The sequence below is a fragment of the Onychostoma macrolepis genome, chromosome 09 (genome assembly GCF_012432095.1).
Source record: "Onychostoma macrolepis isolate SWU-2019 chromosome 09, ASM1243209v1, whole genome shotgun sequence".
NCBI classification, from domain to species: domain Eukaryota; kingdom Metazoa; phylum Chordata; class Actinopteri; order Cypriniformes; family Cyprinidae; genus Onychostoma; species Onychostoma macrolepis.
In genome coordinates, this window is record NC_081163.1 from 21,471,023 (window position 1) to 21,485,008 (window position 13,986).

A 13,986-nucleotide genomic window follows, 5' to 3' on the forward strand; every position below is an offset into this window, starting at 1 on the left:
AACATGTTCAAGGTATTGCCTTGGCCTCCAAATTCCCCAATCTCAATCCAATTGAGCATCTATCGAATGCGCTGGACCAACAAATCCTATTCACGCAGGTTCCACCTTGCAACTTGCATAGGATCTGCTACCAATATCTTGGTGCCAGATATCATAGGACACATTCAGTGAGATGTGGAATCCATGCCTTGATGCATCAGTGCTGTTTTGGCAGCACGAGGGGAACCTACGTGGCAAGTTACTGCATTTTTCCGTAAAGCTCCTTTTGCAGTTCTGTTTAAGGAACTGACCTGTTAATTTAACTTGTATGAAACTTAAATAATATGAGTTTAATAAATCAATAATACAGGATAAGTTTCGTTAACAAGCTTGTGTAGTACAAAATCTGTTAAAGACAGTAAAATGTAACTTGTATAACATCTTACAATATTTTGATGGAATTTTTTCCAATCATGATATGCTATAACACTCAGTTTCAATCAGTCTGAATGCAGCAAAAAACATCCAATCCAGGCAAGTCATTTAACACTTTTTTTTTTTTTTTAAGAATCACACATAATGTTCAAGCAAACGTTTACAAAACATTGCAATCCATTACATCAATTTTTGACTTCAAAAACCTCCCCATTCTTAAGAATATTCATGAAGAAAATTCAAACAGGTGGTACAAAAGTAAAACATTTCTGTCCATAAGATAAAGGAATTTACGTCATGAGGGAGTAGGTTGTTCTGGAGAATAATTACATGTATTTTTTCCCCCCTTCAAATAGAAAACAGACAAAAACACTGAAAATGAAAGCAAAGATGAGTTTTAGAAACATAACACGGAAGTTCATAGCTCCATATGTCCATGGGATCAGGCGTTTAAGGTACTGGTTTATGGGTGTACTTAATCTTTGAGGATGTGAGTGCTAATAAAGAGGGACAAAGAACCACAGTCAGTGTTTATGGCTCCTGGGGTTTGACGCTGGGTTTTGTGTCCACTTTGTGCTTACTGCTCTGGGCAGAACCATTGGGAACATCAGTCTTGGACCTCTTGGATTCAGGAGGTTTGCACGCTGGGTCACTGGGAGGAGATGGTCTCTCTGTAAGAAACAAATATTTATAAATGACCGGGAAGTCAACGTGCACAAATATACAAACATATAATTCACATGCTTCTTACACAAAAATCATCCCATGATGATAGCAAAATATGCGCAAATAAGATTAAATAAGGTCTTCGAGGCAACTCAAAATGAGATGGAAAAACTAATGCTCTTCTGGAAAAAAAAAAAAAAAAAAAAAGCATATTTAAGCAAATACTTAAAAAAATCTTTACATATTAAGCAAAACCTAAAAGAAAGAAACAAATGGGTTTACTAACCGTGCTTGGCTTTCTCAGTGGAAGATGGGATGACAAAAAGAGTGGGGGATTTGGATACAATTGGAGTCAGTGAAATTCGTCTGAAAGAGAAGGACAGTTTTGATCTGTAGTGCACATTTTTTTTTACTGCTCAGATCATGGATTAGGCTATAATACTGCAGGTGCATCTCAAATTAGAATGTCATGGAAAAGTTGATTTATTTCAGTAATTCAACTCAAATTGTGAAACTCGTGTATTAAATAAATTCAGATGAGAGCAAGTTTTGTATTTCATTTGGAAACCAAGGTCCTACAGTCTGGAGGAAGGGTGGAGAAGCTCATAGCCCAAGTTGCTTGAAGTCCAGTGTTAAGTTTCCACAGTCTGTGATGATTTGGGGTACAATGTCATCTGCTGGTGTTGGTCCATTGTGTTTTTTGAAAACCAAAGTCACTGCACCCGTTTACCAAGAAATTTTGGAGCACTTCATGATTCCTTCTGCTGACCAGCTTTTTAAAGATGCTGATTTCATTTTCCAGCAGGATTTGGCACCTGCCCACACTGCAAAAAGCACCAAAAGTTGGTTAAATGACCATGGTGTTGGTGTGCTTGACTGGCCAGCAAACTCACCAGACCTGAACCCCATAGAGAATCTATGGGGTATTGTCAAGAGGAAAATGAGAAACAAGAGACCAAAAAATGCAGATGAGCTGAAGGCCACTGTCAAAGAAACCTGGGCTTCCATACCACCTCAGCAGTGCCACAAACTGATCACCTCCATGCCACGCCGAATTGAGGCAGTAATTAAAGCAAAAGGAGCCCCTACCAAGTATTGAGTACATATACAGTAAATTAACATACTTTCCAGTAGGCCAACAATTCACTAAAAATGTTTTTTTTTATTGGTCTTATGAAGTATTCTAATTTGTTGAGATAGTGAATTGGTGGGTTTTTGTTAAATGTGAGCCAAAATCATTACAATTAAAAGAATAAATTACAATTAAGACTTAAACTACTTCAGTCTGAGTGCATTGAATTTATGTAATACACGAGTTTCGCAATTTGAGTTGAATTACTGAAATAAATGAACTTTTCCACGACATTCTAATTTGAGATGCACCTGTAAATCTACATAAATTCAGGGATACATGTATGGGGTGCCTTTACAGTCAAACCAAGAAACTCTATTAAAGTTGCATAATTACTGACAATTTTGTCACAAACACTACCATTCAAAAGTTTGTCTGAAAATGTTTTTGTGCTCACCAAGGCTACATTTGTTCTAGGGCTGGGCGATATATCGAACACGATATTCATGCGCATCTCGTCAGCAAAGCCGGTTCCGTAATTAGCGCTAAGGCTTTGTGTATTAAATGTCGCTCTATTTGAAAACGGGTGATGGAGATTTAGCGCCAATCACGGAACCAGCTTTACTGACGAGATGCGCATGAATATAGTGTTCAATATATCTCCCAGCCCTAATTTGTTCATTAAAAAAAATGCAGTAAAAACAGTAATATTATGAAATATTATTAATTTAAAACTACTCTTTTCTATTTTAATGTATTTGAAAAAGTAATTTATTCCTGTGGTATCAGAGCTGACTTTTCAGCAGACATTATTCCAGTCTTCAGTGTCACATGATTCTTCAGAAATCATTCAGATATGAAGATTTGGTGCTGAAGAAACATTTGGTCTTATCAAACAGTTTTACAGCTTAATATTTTTATGGAAACTGTGGTATGTTGTTTCAGGATTCTTTGAACAGAAAATATATATAATATAATACAATATATAATAGAATAAAATCTTTTGAAACATGCGTCCTTACCGAATAGAAGTATTCATTTGTTTAAACAACAACCAAAAAACAATTACTGACCCAAAATGAATATTAGCATTTGGTTAAAAAAAAAAAACATCAGATCATACCACAGATGTGCCGCCCTACCTAGGAGTTGGTCCTTTTGGAGTTGTGGTATTTTTGGAGTTGAGGGGTCCAAGAGGAGTGCTGGGGGCTGTAAGAGGTGTCAGGGGTCCTCTGCTGGATCCAGGTGTGGAGGGAGCAGATTTGGGTGTGTTGGGGGCAGTTGCTGGTGATTTGGGGGTGCCGAGTTTGCCCCAGCCCTCCAGGGTATTGAGTGTGATCCTTCTGGGCTGAGGTTTAGCTTGCGGCGCTTGAGGTGTGCGTTTCTCTTCTGGAACAGATACGCTGGGGGTCTTCGAGGACGCAGGGCCAGCAGATCCCTCTTTCTCCTTATCCTGTGCAGGTGTGTTGGCCTGGCGAGGGACCGGGGAAGCAGTCCTGCCATTGGCTGAGGGTCTCTTGCCTTTCTTCTCATTAGTAGAGGATGGGGTCACCATCTCCAGTGGAGGTCGCTCCTTCAGTGGAGTGCCCAGCTCCCCTTCCTCAAACGACACGAAGGAACAGTAGCCATCAGTGGATGAGACAGCCAAAAAGGAGCCATCACAAGACCTGTAGAACAACGTCCATAACAGCAAATGTGTTAGTCAATAATTGTTATTCCCAAAATTATTCAAGACTCTTGATGACTGCATTTTCTATAACCTGAACATTAAGACTGGTTGGTCAATTGCCAAGAATTTCATAACTGATAAAGATAATCTCAACAGGCTCAAGTGTTTCAGGCTACCCTCTTCTGTATGAATTTGTGACTCACGAGAAAAGACAGGGTTTAGTTGCATTGGCCACATAGAAGGTTGGGTCAAAGCCTCAATTTTTTTTAAATAAATAATTAAACGGCACCAATATCACCACAAGTTTAAAAAAAGAAATCCTCTTCTGTCATCCAAAAACAAATTGGTTCTGCCAAGGCCATTTCAGTCCCCTGACATGAACTGCAAGAAAACCTAAAGGGATAGTTCACCCAAAAATGAATATTCTGTCATCATTTACTCACCCTCAATTAGTTCCAAACCTGTATGAGTTTCTTTGTTCTGCCGAACACAAAGGAAGATATTTTGAAGAAAGTTTGTAACCAGGCTGTTTTGGGGCACCATTGACTTCCATAGTAGGAAAAAAAAAAAAATACTATGGAAGTCAATGGTGCCCCAGAACTGCTCTGTTTCCCACATTCTTCAGAATATCTTCCTTTGTGTTCGGCAGAACAAAGACATTCATACAGGTTTGGAATTACTTGAGGGTGAGTAAATGACGACAGAATTTCCATTTTTGGGTGAACTATCCCTTTAAGAGGAGAGTGTAACAACATGGACTTGGGAAACTGAAGGATCTGGAGAGATTCTGTACGGAGAAGTGGTCTCTGATCTCTTGTCAGGTGTTCTCCAAAATCATCAGGTATTATAGAAGACTCAGAGTTGTTATCTTATCAAAAGGAAGTTGCAGAAAGTATTGAATAAAATGGTGCCATTAATTGTGGCCAATGTGCATTACTAAAAAAAAAAAAAAAAGAGATTTTAAAATAACAAAATTTAAATATGTAAAAATATATAACATTTAATAAAATCACAATTTTATTATTGACAGGTTTATGAATAAAGAATTTCTATAGACTTTTCACATTTTTATGTTACCAAATACACTTGGTCATTTCAGGCTACCATAAACGGCATGCAACATTGGGACACATTTTGTGGACAGAAGAATCTTCCTCCTATCACCATGTAGAACAAACCACAACTTAAGTCATATTAAAAACAATACACCAACGAGTCTGTGAAACCTACCAGCTGAGATCACTCAGTGTGTGATAGTGGATGTTGGACACGTATCCAAACGGCAGCGTCTGTTGTGTATCATAAAAGAAGATCGAGTCTTCTGATGCAACCGCAAACACCAGCCGATATGGCAAATTAAACGTGTTTGACACTGGCTTCAGTGAACCATCTGTGGAACATAAAAGAACAGTACTGTCTTTCCACTGCATGCATGTAACATAAGTAGAACAATATTTTGGGAAGGGTATTGTGTGTACCTTCAGCTCTTTTTGTCCTCAGCTCATAGTACACTGGGCTGCAGCGCACAGCCAGTGTGGCTTTAGATGGACAGGGCAGATGAGCAATGGGCCTGATTTACAAACACATATCAAACACTAAGCATGGTTACCCAAATCAAGATTGTGTTGGCAGTTGGGCCAAGTGTTGAAAACTAGATCCATTATCAAAAAGATACAGGAGTCCCAACATTTTATGGTTTATTTATACCACCGTTCTGTAAGATTTTATAAATAATCTTGTAATGTTCAGCAAGAATGCAGTTATTTGAGTAAAAACGCATTAAAACAGTAATATTGTGAGATATTACTACAATTTAAAATAACTTTTTTATTTGGATATTTGCAATTTCAGTTCATTCCTGTGATAGCAAAGCTGAATTTTCCGCAGCCATTACTCCAGTCTTCAGCGTGTCATGATCCTTCGGAAATCATTCTACTGGTTAATGTTAAAAACAGTTGTGCTGATTAATATATTGTGGAAACCTTGGTACATTTTGATCAATTTAATGCATATTTGCTGAATAAAAGTTTGCATTTCTTTCAAAAAAAAAAAAAAAAAAACCCTTACTGACCCCATGCATTAATCATTTGAATGGCAGTGTATATGTGATTAACGCATAGCTTTACAACTTAACATACACATCAGGGCTGGGTGATATGAGCAAAAATTCATATCTCTGTATTTTTTTGACTGATGTGCGGTATACATCTCGGTATTTTGTATTTGGATTAAACAAATAAAGTGAATGTAAGCATGAAGGCATATATTATGTGCAAAAAGGGTTAAAATCACATTACATTCTAACATTGCAATCTAAAAAAAAAAATAATGCTTTTAAAGCAGAAGTTAAATTTACTAAACTAAAATTGAAAATAATAAAAAAGCACAGACTAATTGAGTAAAAAGGCTATTTTGATTACCCCATTACACTTTATAGTTAGTGCTATCATACAAATACACTTACTTGTCGTTTTAAAATTCTACGTGTCATTTATTTTCCAACTACAAATATTTCAGCAAAATGTATATTTTAGTCAGAGTTATTGCGCTCCGTCTGTTTGGCGCGCGTGCGCGTGGCGGCGCTCGTTCTAAATGGTCTGTGAAGTTTAGCGGAGAATCGCAAAGCAAAAGCTCATGCACTTCTGACTGCAAACTGGAAATATTTCCATGGCTTTCTAACATTTACAGATGGAGAATATACCTGTGAAATGTAAGTTATGCGTTAAGGAAAACAGCACGTCTCTGTCAGCGTTTCAGCACGCAGCCTTTCTGTCAGAGCCGCTTTAAACTGAAACTATAAACTACAGGCTACTATATCTTACGATTTGTTTTAAAGCCCGATACATGTAGAACAAATTGTATTACGCACTTTCTCCGCAGCAGTTCAGTGTGTCCTCCCTAGATATTTTTTCAGATGCGCTCGTATCAAACTACTTATATCGATATTAATGGTATTGCTTCATACCGTATCGCTAATAAAGAATATATCGATATATCGTACAAACTCGATATACCGCCCAGCCCTAATACACATGTATAAAGATCATGCTTTCAAGAGAAATAAAAGCCATCAAACAAAACACAAACCTCTTAAAGCTTTTTCTGGAGAATACGTATGTTGTGTTTGTAACATTCTCTCCAGCCTCGACACACCCAGCTAAAAATAAAATGGGTAAATAAATAAAAATATTCTTTATTATCTATACAATGAATGTACAAGTAAATGGACACCAGGCCAAAAAACACACTGTGAATGTGTTGAATAACGTTCTTAAAAAGTATATTAAAAAGTCTGTTATAATAACTACTCTCACATACATTACACAAGCATACACGCATGTAAGAAAAAAAAAAAAAAAAAAAAAAAAAGTGTACCTGGTGCAAGGAGGAATGACCCATCTGGTGTGAATGTGAGACGTCTGAAGAAAGACCTCATGCTGTCATCGTGGAACATTCTGTAGTTCTTCACCTGCACAAAGGTGAGGAATTTAAACCACAAAAAAAGAATCTAATTCAAATTTAGAATCTACTTGCTCATAAATAAAAACACCACCACACTGTTATTGATATAGATAATCTCTAAATAAACAGCAACTTTATTTAAAAAAAAAAAGAGGCCAGCTGATTATCCCAGTGACACCAAAGACTATAGAATACCCAAGACGTGTCGCTCGTCTAGTTTTGAACGGGGAAAAATGCAACGCTCAATATGGCCGGTCAAATGCAGGAAGCCCCGCCTTCTGAATGAAACAGCCAATCGCTAATCGGTAAAGTCAGCACGTCACTGCAGCTGCCGTTGGAAGTCCCGGTTGCTATAGAAACAGTCAGCGCTCTGAGACGTGCACTGAGGACTGCACATGCGCACTGGCTGATCTAGCCTGAAAAATAAGCTTTTTAACGCTATTTGAGCAAAAGAAACAACATTTATGATACAGTTGTTGACAGATTTTTTTGGTGATTTCAAATATGAAATTCAATCGTAAGCTTAGTGAACAGTTTTGGAGAATTTGATGTTTCCCCATTCAAAGAGATAGGAGCTGCACTTGCATGCCCGAGAGGCGTTTCAAAGATGGCTGCCGAGTGACATGACTTGTCTTAAAGAGACTTTGGTGACACTCACCTCTCCGTCTGCAGCGGCGGCTGAAGTCATCTTACTCACACAGTAAGCTTTTTTCCTGTTGTGAGCACTGTACACACGCATCACCCTAAGAAACAGATTTTACATGCAGTCAGTATGCAAAACCATGTTTAAAAAAAAAAAAATCCTCAGTTTACTCTAAAATCCTCATAAAACTCGTGTCTATGATAATCTGTAATGGCTTGAAATTAAGCAATTAAAATATACACACTAACCTGTCACAGCTTAATGTGCTGATGTACTGTCCAAGTGGGTCCCATGTTACTCCTTGCACATAACTCTTATGATCATTAAAAATGCACATCTTTTGACCTGCAAACAAAACAGGCACCGAATTCAATACCCACAAAACACCCAATAGGTTTCTGCTCAATTATGTCAGTGAATGTTGAAAAAAAACACACACAAAAAAAACACATTCACTGTCATAATTTATTCTGACACATATCACTTCTATAAAAACAAAAATACGTATGCAATTCCTTAGTCCTGCTTCACGTTTCATACCCTTGTTGACATCCCACATGATGGCAGTGTTGTCCACAGAGCCCGAAACCATGAAACTCCCATCGCTGGTCCATGAGATATCATATACATCCTCAATATGTCCCCTAACAAACACAAGCAACAACATGAGCATTTAAGATTCTACAAAAGTAAATGACTTAAAGTTGCAATGAAATGCAATTAGTGGGAGGTATTTTCATTAACATTCTGACATACATAAAAAAAAAAAAAATTATAAATAAATAATAATAAAATAATAAAGGCCGGGGACTTGGTCTATGCATTGGTTGTTGATTGGATGGAGGCAGATCATTGGAGTGTGAGCTTGCAGAAAATGGCAGGATTTAAGTGGACTAAATAATTGAAAAAGTCCAGCATACATTAACAGAGAGAAGTCAGTCATTTCACCAGAAGATTTTGACAAATTTCGAAAAAACAAACAAACAGACAAGACAATAAAGACATTTGGATGTATGCATTGTGCACAAGATTAATAACATTCATTTAGAAATCAGATCATGTGAATTTTCATTTCATGCCATTTCTAATGTAAAAGACAGTCAAAGAGGACATTTTAAGAAATAAAAAATAAATAAAATAAGACCTCAGTGTTTTGACGACACTCCAGCTCTCTTTATTGAGCTGATCATCTTCATCTTCCTGAAAGGTCGGGGTTTGTTCAGGCTCCTTATTGTCATTCAGTTTCCAAAGCAAGATTGCAGCATCTTGAGAAAAAGACATTTAATTAAATTATTTAAATGCACTATAAGCAATTTCAACAAACTTACCCGGGTAAAGATCTGACTTTAAACTCACCATCCCCTCCAGAAGCCAATACCTCAGCGGTGGGTGAGAACCGCACTACGTTCACTGCTTTAGTGTGTCGTGCCAAGTTAGACAAAAACTCAACGACCGCCTTCCCATCAGGACCTTTATCCACACGCCACATCTAAAAGAGAGCAGCTCTCATCTTATAATCTGTAATATCTAATCGGTGTTAACTTAAAGAGATACCTATTATGTATTAAGTGAGGGCAGAGGATCTCTTACCCGTACTGTGGTGTCCACCCCAGCTGTAGCGAGCCGCTGTATCTTTCCATCACCGCTCTGCTGGAAATCTAGACTGTACACTGGCTCCTTATTATGCCAGGCAATCTCACAGGTTACCACCTTCATCCTGACACCTGATGGACAAGGAAATAAAGAAATACAGATATTGTGATCATGCATTAAGATGAAGGCAGGAATATGAAGGAAATGAAAAACACAAAAACTGACACTAGCAAAAGAAAAAAAAAAAAACACTTCACAAAAGTAACTTTTGTTACGTTACTGAAACAGTGGATCTGAAAGCACTGCTATGATTCTATAATAAACAGCACTAACACTGAACACATTTTAGGCTTAAAAGTACATAATTCATGAACATAAAAAACAAACCATTTAAAACTAACGTACTAATAAACGTTCTCGTAAACAATAACACTAATGTGGAACAAAGAACTATTACCTTGGATTATAATCGAATATTACAGCGTAATAGGGACCTACTCACCTAACACACCAGTACTTGGAGAAAATTTAATATAACAGCACGTAATGTTAATCAATAACAGATGAAGTCACAATTCGTTTAATTAAAAACTTACCAGTTAGCTCGATAAGTAAAGTTGCAAAAGTTGTAACAACTGTTCAACACAGTTGCTCTGTGTATCTCTCCCGCTTTCACCCAAACAGACGCCTTTCCCGCGCAGCTTTCCGAGAATGAGCACTTCCGGTTTCGAGGGTTCTTCTTCTTCTTCTTGAAATTTATTGGCGGTTGACAAACAACAAAATGGTGTATTTCCGCCACCAACTGGTATGGAGTGTGGATCAAAATGACTACCTTCCCCTTTTTGTTTAATTTTTAATTTATTTATTTAATTTTTATTTTTTATATTCTCTCCCACAAATTTGTTATTTTAAGGTACTGAAAAATAAAACTATAGCATTCATTCCCCGAGTTATTTATATCTCTCAGTTTAAATCACACTTTTATTTTTTCTAAATTTTCCATTAAAATCTGTCTTTCAGTTTCGTATTTCTGACAATACAAAATAACATGTTCCACTGATTCTTCTTGCCCACAAAATTCACACCTTCCTGTATCATGTTTACCCATTTTATAAAGTGTACCATTTAATCTTGTGTGTCCAAATCTCATCCTTGATATTACTATTTCCTCTCTCCTGTTTTTCCCTGCAGTTCTCATTTCTCCCACTTTCCTTTGAATTCTGTAAAACCATCAACCTTTTTTCTCCTCATCCCATTGTTTTTGCCACCTTTCCTTCAGTCTTTTTTTAATAATACTCTTGATTTCACTCTTACTTAGATTAACAATTAAGTCAATGTTGTTGTTTTTAACTGCCTCTTTTGCTTCTTTATCTGCAGTTTCATTTCCTTGGATACCAATATGTGCAGGCACCCATAAAAATACCACTGTAATACCCATTATTTGAATTCTGTGTAACGTTTGTATTATTTCCATTAAAATGTCTGGTCTACTTTCCGAATGACTGTATAATAAACTAGCCAATGATGCACATGAATCTGAACAAATAACTGATTTCAAAGGTCTTATCTCTTCTATCCACTGTATTGCTAATAACAGTGCAATCATTTCTCCTGAATAAACAGATAACTCATCACTAGTCCTTTTTTTTACGGATAAGTGAAATTCAGGAACAGTAAATGCTACTCCTGTCTTATTGTCTAAACTCTTTGATTCATCTGTGTAGATTTGAACATAGCTGCAGTACTCATTAATATATTTATGCACATTATATAAATTACACTCCTCACCCTTATTTTTCTGTCCTAACAATGTAAAATCTACTGTAGCATCTGAAAGTAACCAAGGTTTTATTACTGGCAGCGGTACAGTTGTACTAACCTTAAACTGATTAACTTTAACTTTAATATTTGTTCACTATATTCTGAATATGCACCGCCCATGTAACCCTTTCATCAAACCATACCCCTAAAAGCTTAAAATGTTTCACTCTTTCCAGTTCTTGATTATATAATTTTAGTTTTACCTCACACCCAATTTTTTTCCTTGTAAAAAACATTATCTTTGTTTTGTCAACTGAGAATTTAAAACCCCATTTATATGACCATTCTTCAACTATTGCAATAGCCTCCTGTAATTTTTTAACAATAAAACCAATATTCCTTCCCCTTTTCCAGATTGCCCCATCATCAGCAAAGAGCGATAACCCCAGCCCATTATCCAAATCTTCAAATACATCTTTTGTCATTATAGAAAACAATAAAGGGCTCACTATACTTCCTTGTGGAGTTCCATTTTCAATCACAAACTTTTCTGAATAACTGTTTCCTATTCTCACTTTTATTGCTCTCCCTGATAAAAAAAATCTTGATCCACCTATACATTTGACCTTTAATACCTAACTTACATAATTTGATTAACAACCCTTCTCTCCACATCATGTCATACGCGTTCTCTATGTCAAAGAAGACAGCCACTACACTCTCTCTATTTATTTGTGCATTTCTTATTTCATGTTCTAAACACACAACCGGATTGTATTTCTCCCTCTCCTAAAACCACTCTGATATTTGGAGAAAAATTTATTCTTTTCCACATGATACATTAACCTTTCATTCACCATTTTTTCCATTATTTTACCAATATTAGATCAAAGCAATAGGTCTATAATTTCCTGGATTTGTACAATCTTTACCAGGTTTACGTATTGGAACTATAACCGCCTCCTTCCAACTTTGTGGTAATTTTCCTTCCTCCCAAATTTTATTGTACATTTTTAATAAAACATCCTTGGATACTTCACTGAGATGATTTATCATTAAATAACAAATCTGATCCATACCTGGAGCTGATTTCTTGGTTTTCCTAAGAGAACGATTTAATTCTGTCTTCGTAAATGCTATATTTATTTGGTCATTATAGTATTCCTCATTCTGTATTAGCTCTTTATACTGCTCCAACGTCCTTTCCCTTCCTCTTTTTCCCTCCTCACTAATATTGTCCGATTTATGTATTTTAACAAAATTCTTCGCCAGCATTTCTGCTTTTTCTTCATCTTTAACAGCTGTTGTATCTCCATCCCTTAATACTGGATACCCAAATTCTCTTTTTATCCCATTCATTCTTTTTATCATTCCCCATACTTGACCGATTTCTGTTTCCCTTCCCACTGTGTTACAAAACTTCCTCCAAAATTATTTTTTTGTATTTTTAATGATTCTTCTTACATTTGCTTACTTCCTTTTATATTCAATAAAATTCTGAAAACTATGAAAACTTTTTTAACATTTTAAAAGCTTTATTTCGAGATTTAATTTAATCACATTCTTTTGTCCACCATGGTACAATCTTCTTTTTTTTCTTACCTCCCTTCTTTGGAATAGTCTGACTTGCTGCCAACAATATTGCATTACAAATATCATTATTAATCTTATCAACCCCTCATTTAACTTCAACTTTTTCCATTTCTTGTTCACTAATACTCCTAAATGCCTCCCAATCTGCATTTTCAAAATACCATTTATCTACTCCTCCTGTATAACATTCTTCTACACTTAAATTTACTTCAACTACTATAGGATAATGATCACTCCCTATAGTCGTTTCTCTAAACACCTCCTATGCGCATATACCCGCCAATGAATTTGAAACAAGTGTAAGATCAATAGCTGCTTCTGTTTCTGTTCTTACATTAATCCTTGTTCCCCTTCCATCATTTAAACATACTAAATCCTTAATCTCCATTAATTCTTCAATCACTATTCCATTCCCATCATTTCAATTGTCCCATAACGTGCTATGAGCGTTAAAATCTCCGCAACATATAGTTTTCCCTTCAAAATGTACAATCAGTTCATCCAGTACCTCTAATGACAATCTTTTGCAAGGATTATAAAAATTTATAATTTTAACATTTCCTTTTTTTTCTTCCAAAACTTCTATTACTATGAATTCCAACTTCTTTCCTTTCCCTAGAACCTTGTATTGTATTCCTTGTTTTACAAATATTATACACCCTCCCCCAATATCTTCCTCTCTATCTCTGCGTATGCTATCATATCCTTTAATACTAAAATCTAAAACTGGTTTAAGCCAGGTTTCCTGAATGCTTATGATTTCTGGTTTCTTTTTAAGCTCTTTTATAAAACCTTTAAACTCTTGACCATTTGCTAACAAGCTTCTTGCATTCCATTGTATAATATTCAGGTTGTCTTATCACCTGCACCTCCTGAATTCCCATCAACTTCCAACCTTTTATTGATATTTTCCCAAGATATATTGTTTATACCCAAAAACTTTTCAGCTCCCTTCTCAATTATTTTAATTTTCTCTGTTTTGTGTCTGACTTGGTCAGTGCAATTAATTACATATGCAATGAACAAAATCAACCCATCCACTGTCAGTGTTGGGTTACCTTCCACTGCTTGTCCAACCTCTTGTCTCGAGATGTATCTTTGTCAGTACCATTA

At 36.2% G+C, this 13,986-nt stretch overlaps 1 protein-coding gene across 2 annotated transcripts; it reads right to left on the bottom strand.

Moving 5' to 3' along the window:
* Positions 1-271: 271 nt before the first annotated feature.
* chaf1b (chromatin assembly factor 1, subunit B) lies at positions 272-10,270 on the bottom strand. 2 transcript variants are annotated; one of them, XM_058788053.1, is made up of 14 exons: positions 10,123-10,268; positions 9,517-9,650; positions 9,283-9,415; positions 9,071-9,191; positions 8,467-8,570; positions 8,175-8,271; positions 7,942-8,026; positions 7,197-7,290; positions 6,909-6,978; positions 5,300-5,391; positions 5,052-5,211; positions 3,295-3,819; positions 1,367-1,446; positions 272-1,085 (listed from the first exon to the last, which is right to left on the bottom strand). In XM_058788053.1, exons 2-14 carry the CDS (start codon positions 9,640-9,642, stop codon positions 946-948), a joined length of 1,827 nt encoding a protein of 608 aa, XP_058644036.1. In that variant the 5' UTR covers positions 9,643-9,650; positions 10,123-10,268; the 3' UTR covers positions 272-945. The 2 variants fall into 2 exon arrangements, with proteins under 2 accessions (XP_058644036.1, XP_058644035.1); XM_058788052.1 differs by having other exon boundaries at positions 274-1,085; positions 10,116-10,270.
* Between the last annotated feature and the right edge of the window lie 3,716 nt (positions 10,271-13,986).

What these genes read in the sequence shown, in the direction of transcription:
- chaf1b (XM_058788053.1), bottom strand. Translation starts at nt 9,642, where the DNA reads ATGAAGGTGGTAACCTGTGAGATTGCCTGGCATAATAAGGAGCCAGTG. An exon ending in GGGTGGACACCACAGTACGG is followed by an intron (nt 9,416 to 9,516) that starts GTAAGAGATCCT and finishes GCTCTCTTTTAG; the next exon opens with ATGTGGCGTGTGGATAAAGG. An exon ending in GTCATTCCTCCTTGCACCAG is followed by an intron (nt 6,979 to 7,196) that starts GTACACTTTTTT and finishes TTTTATTTTTAG; the next exon opens with CTGGGTGTGTCGAGGCTGGA.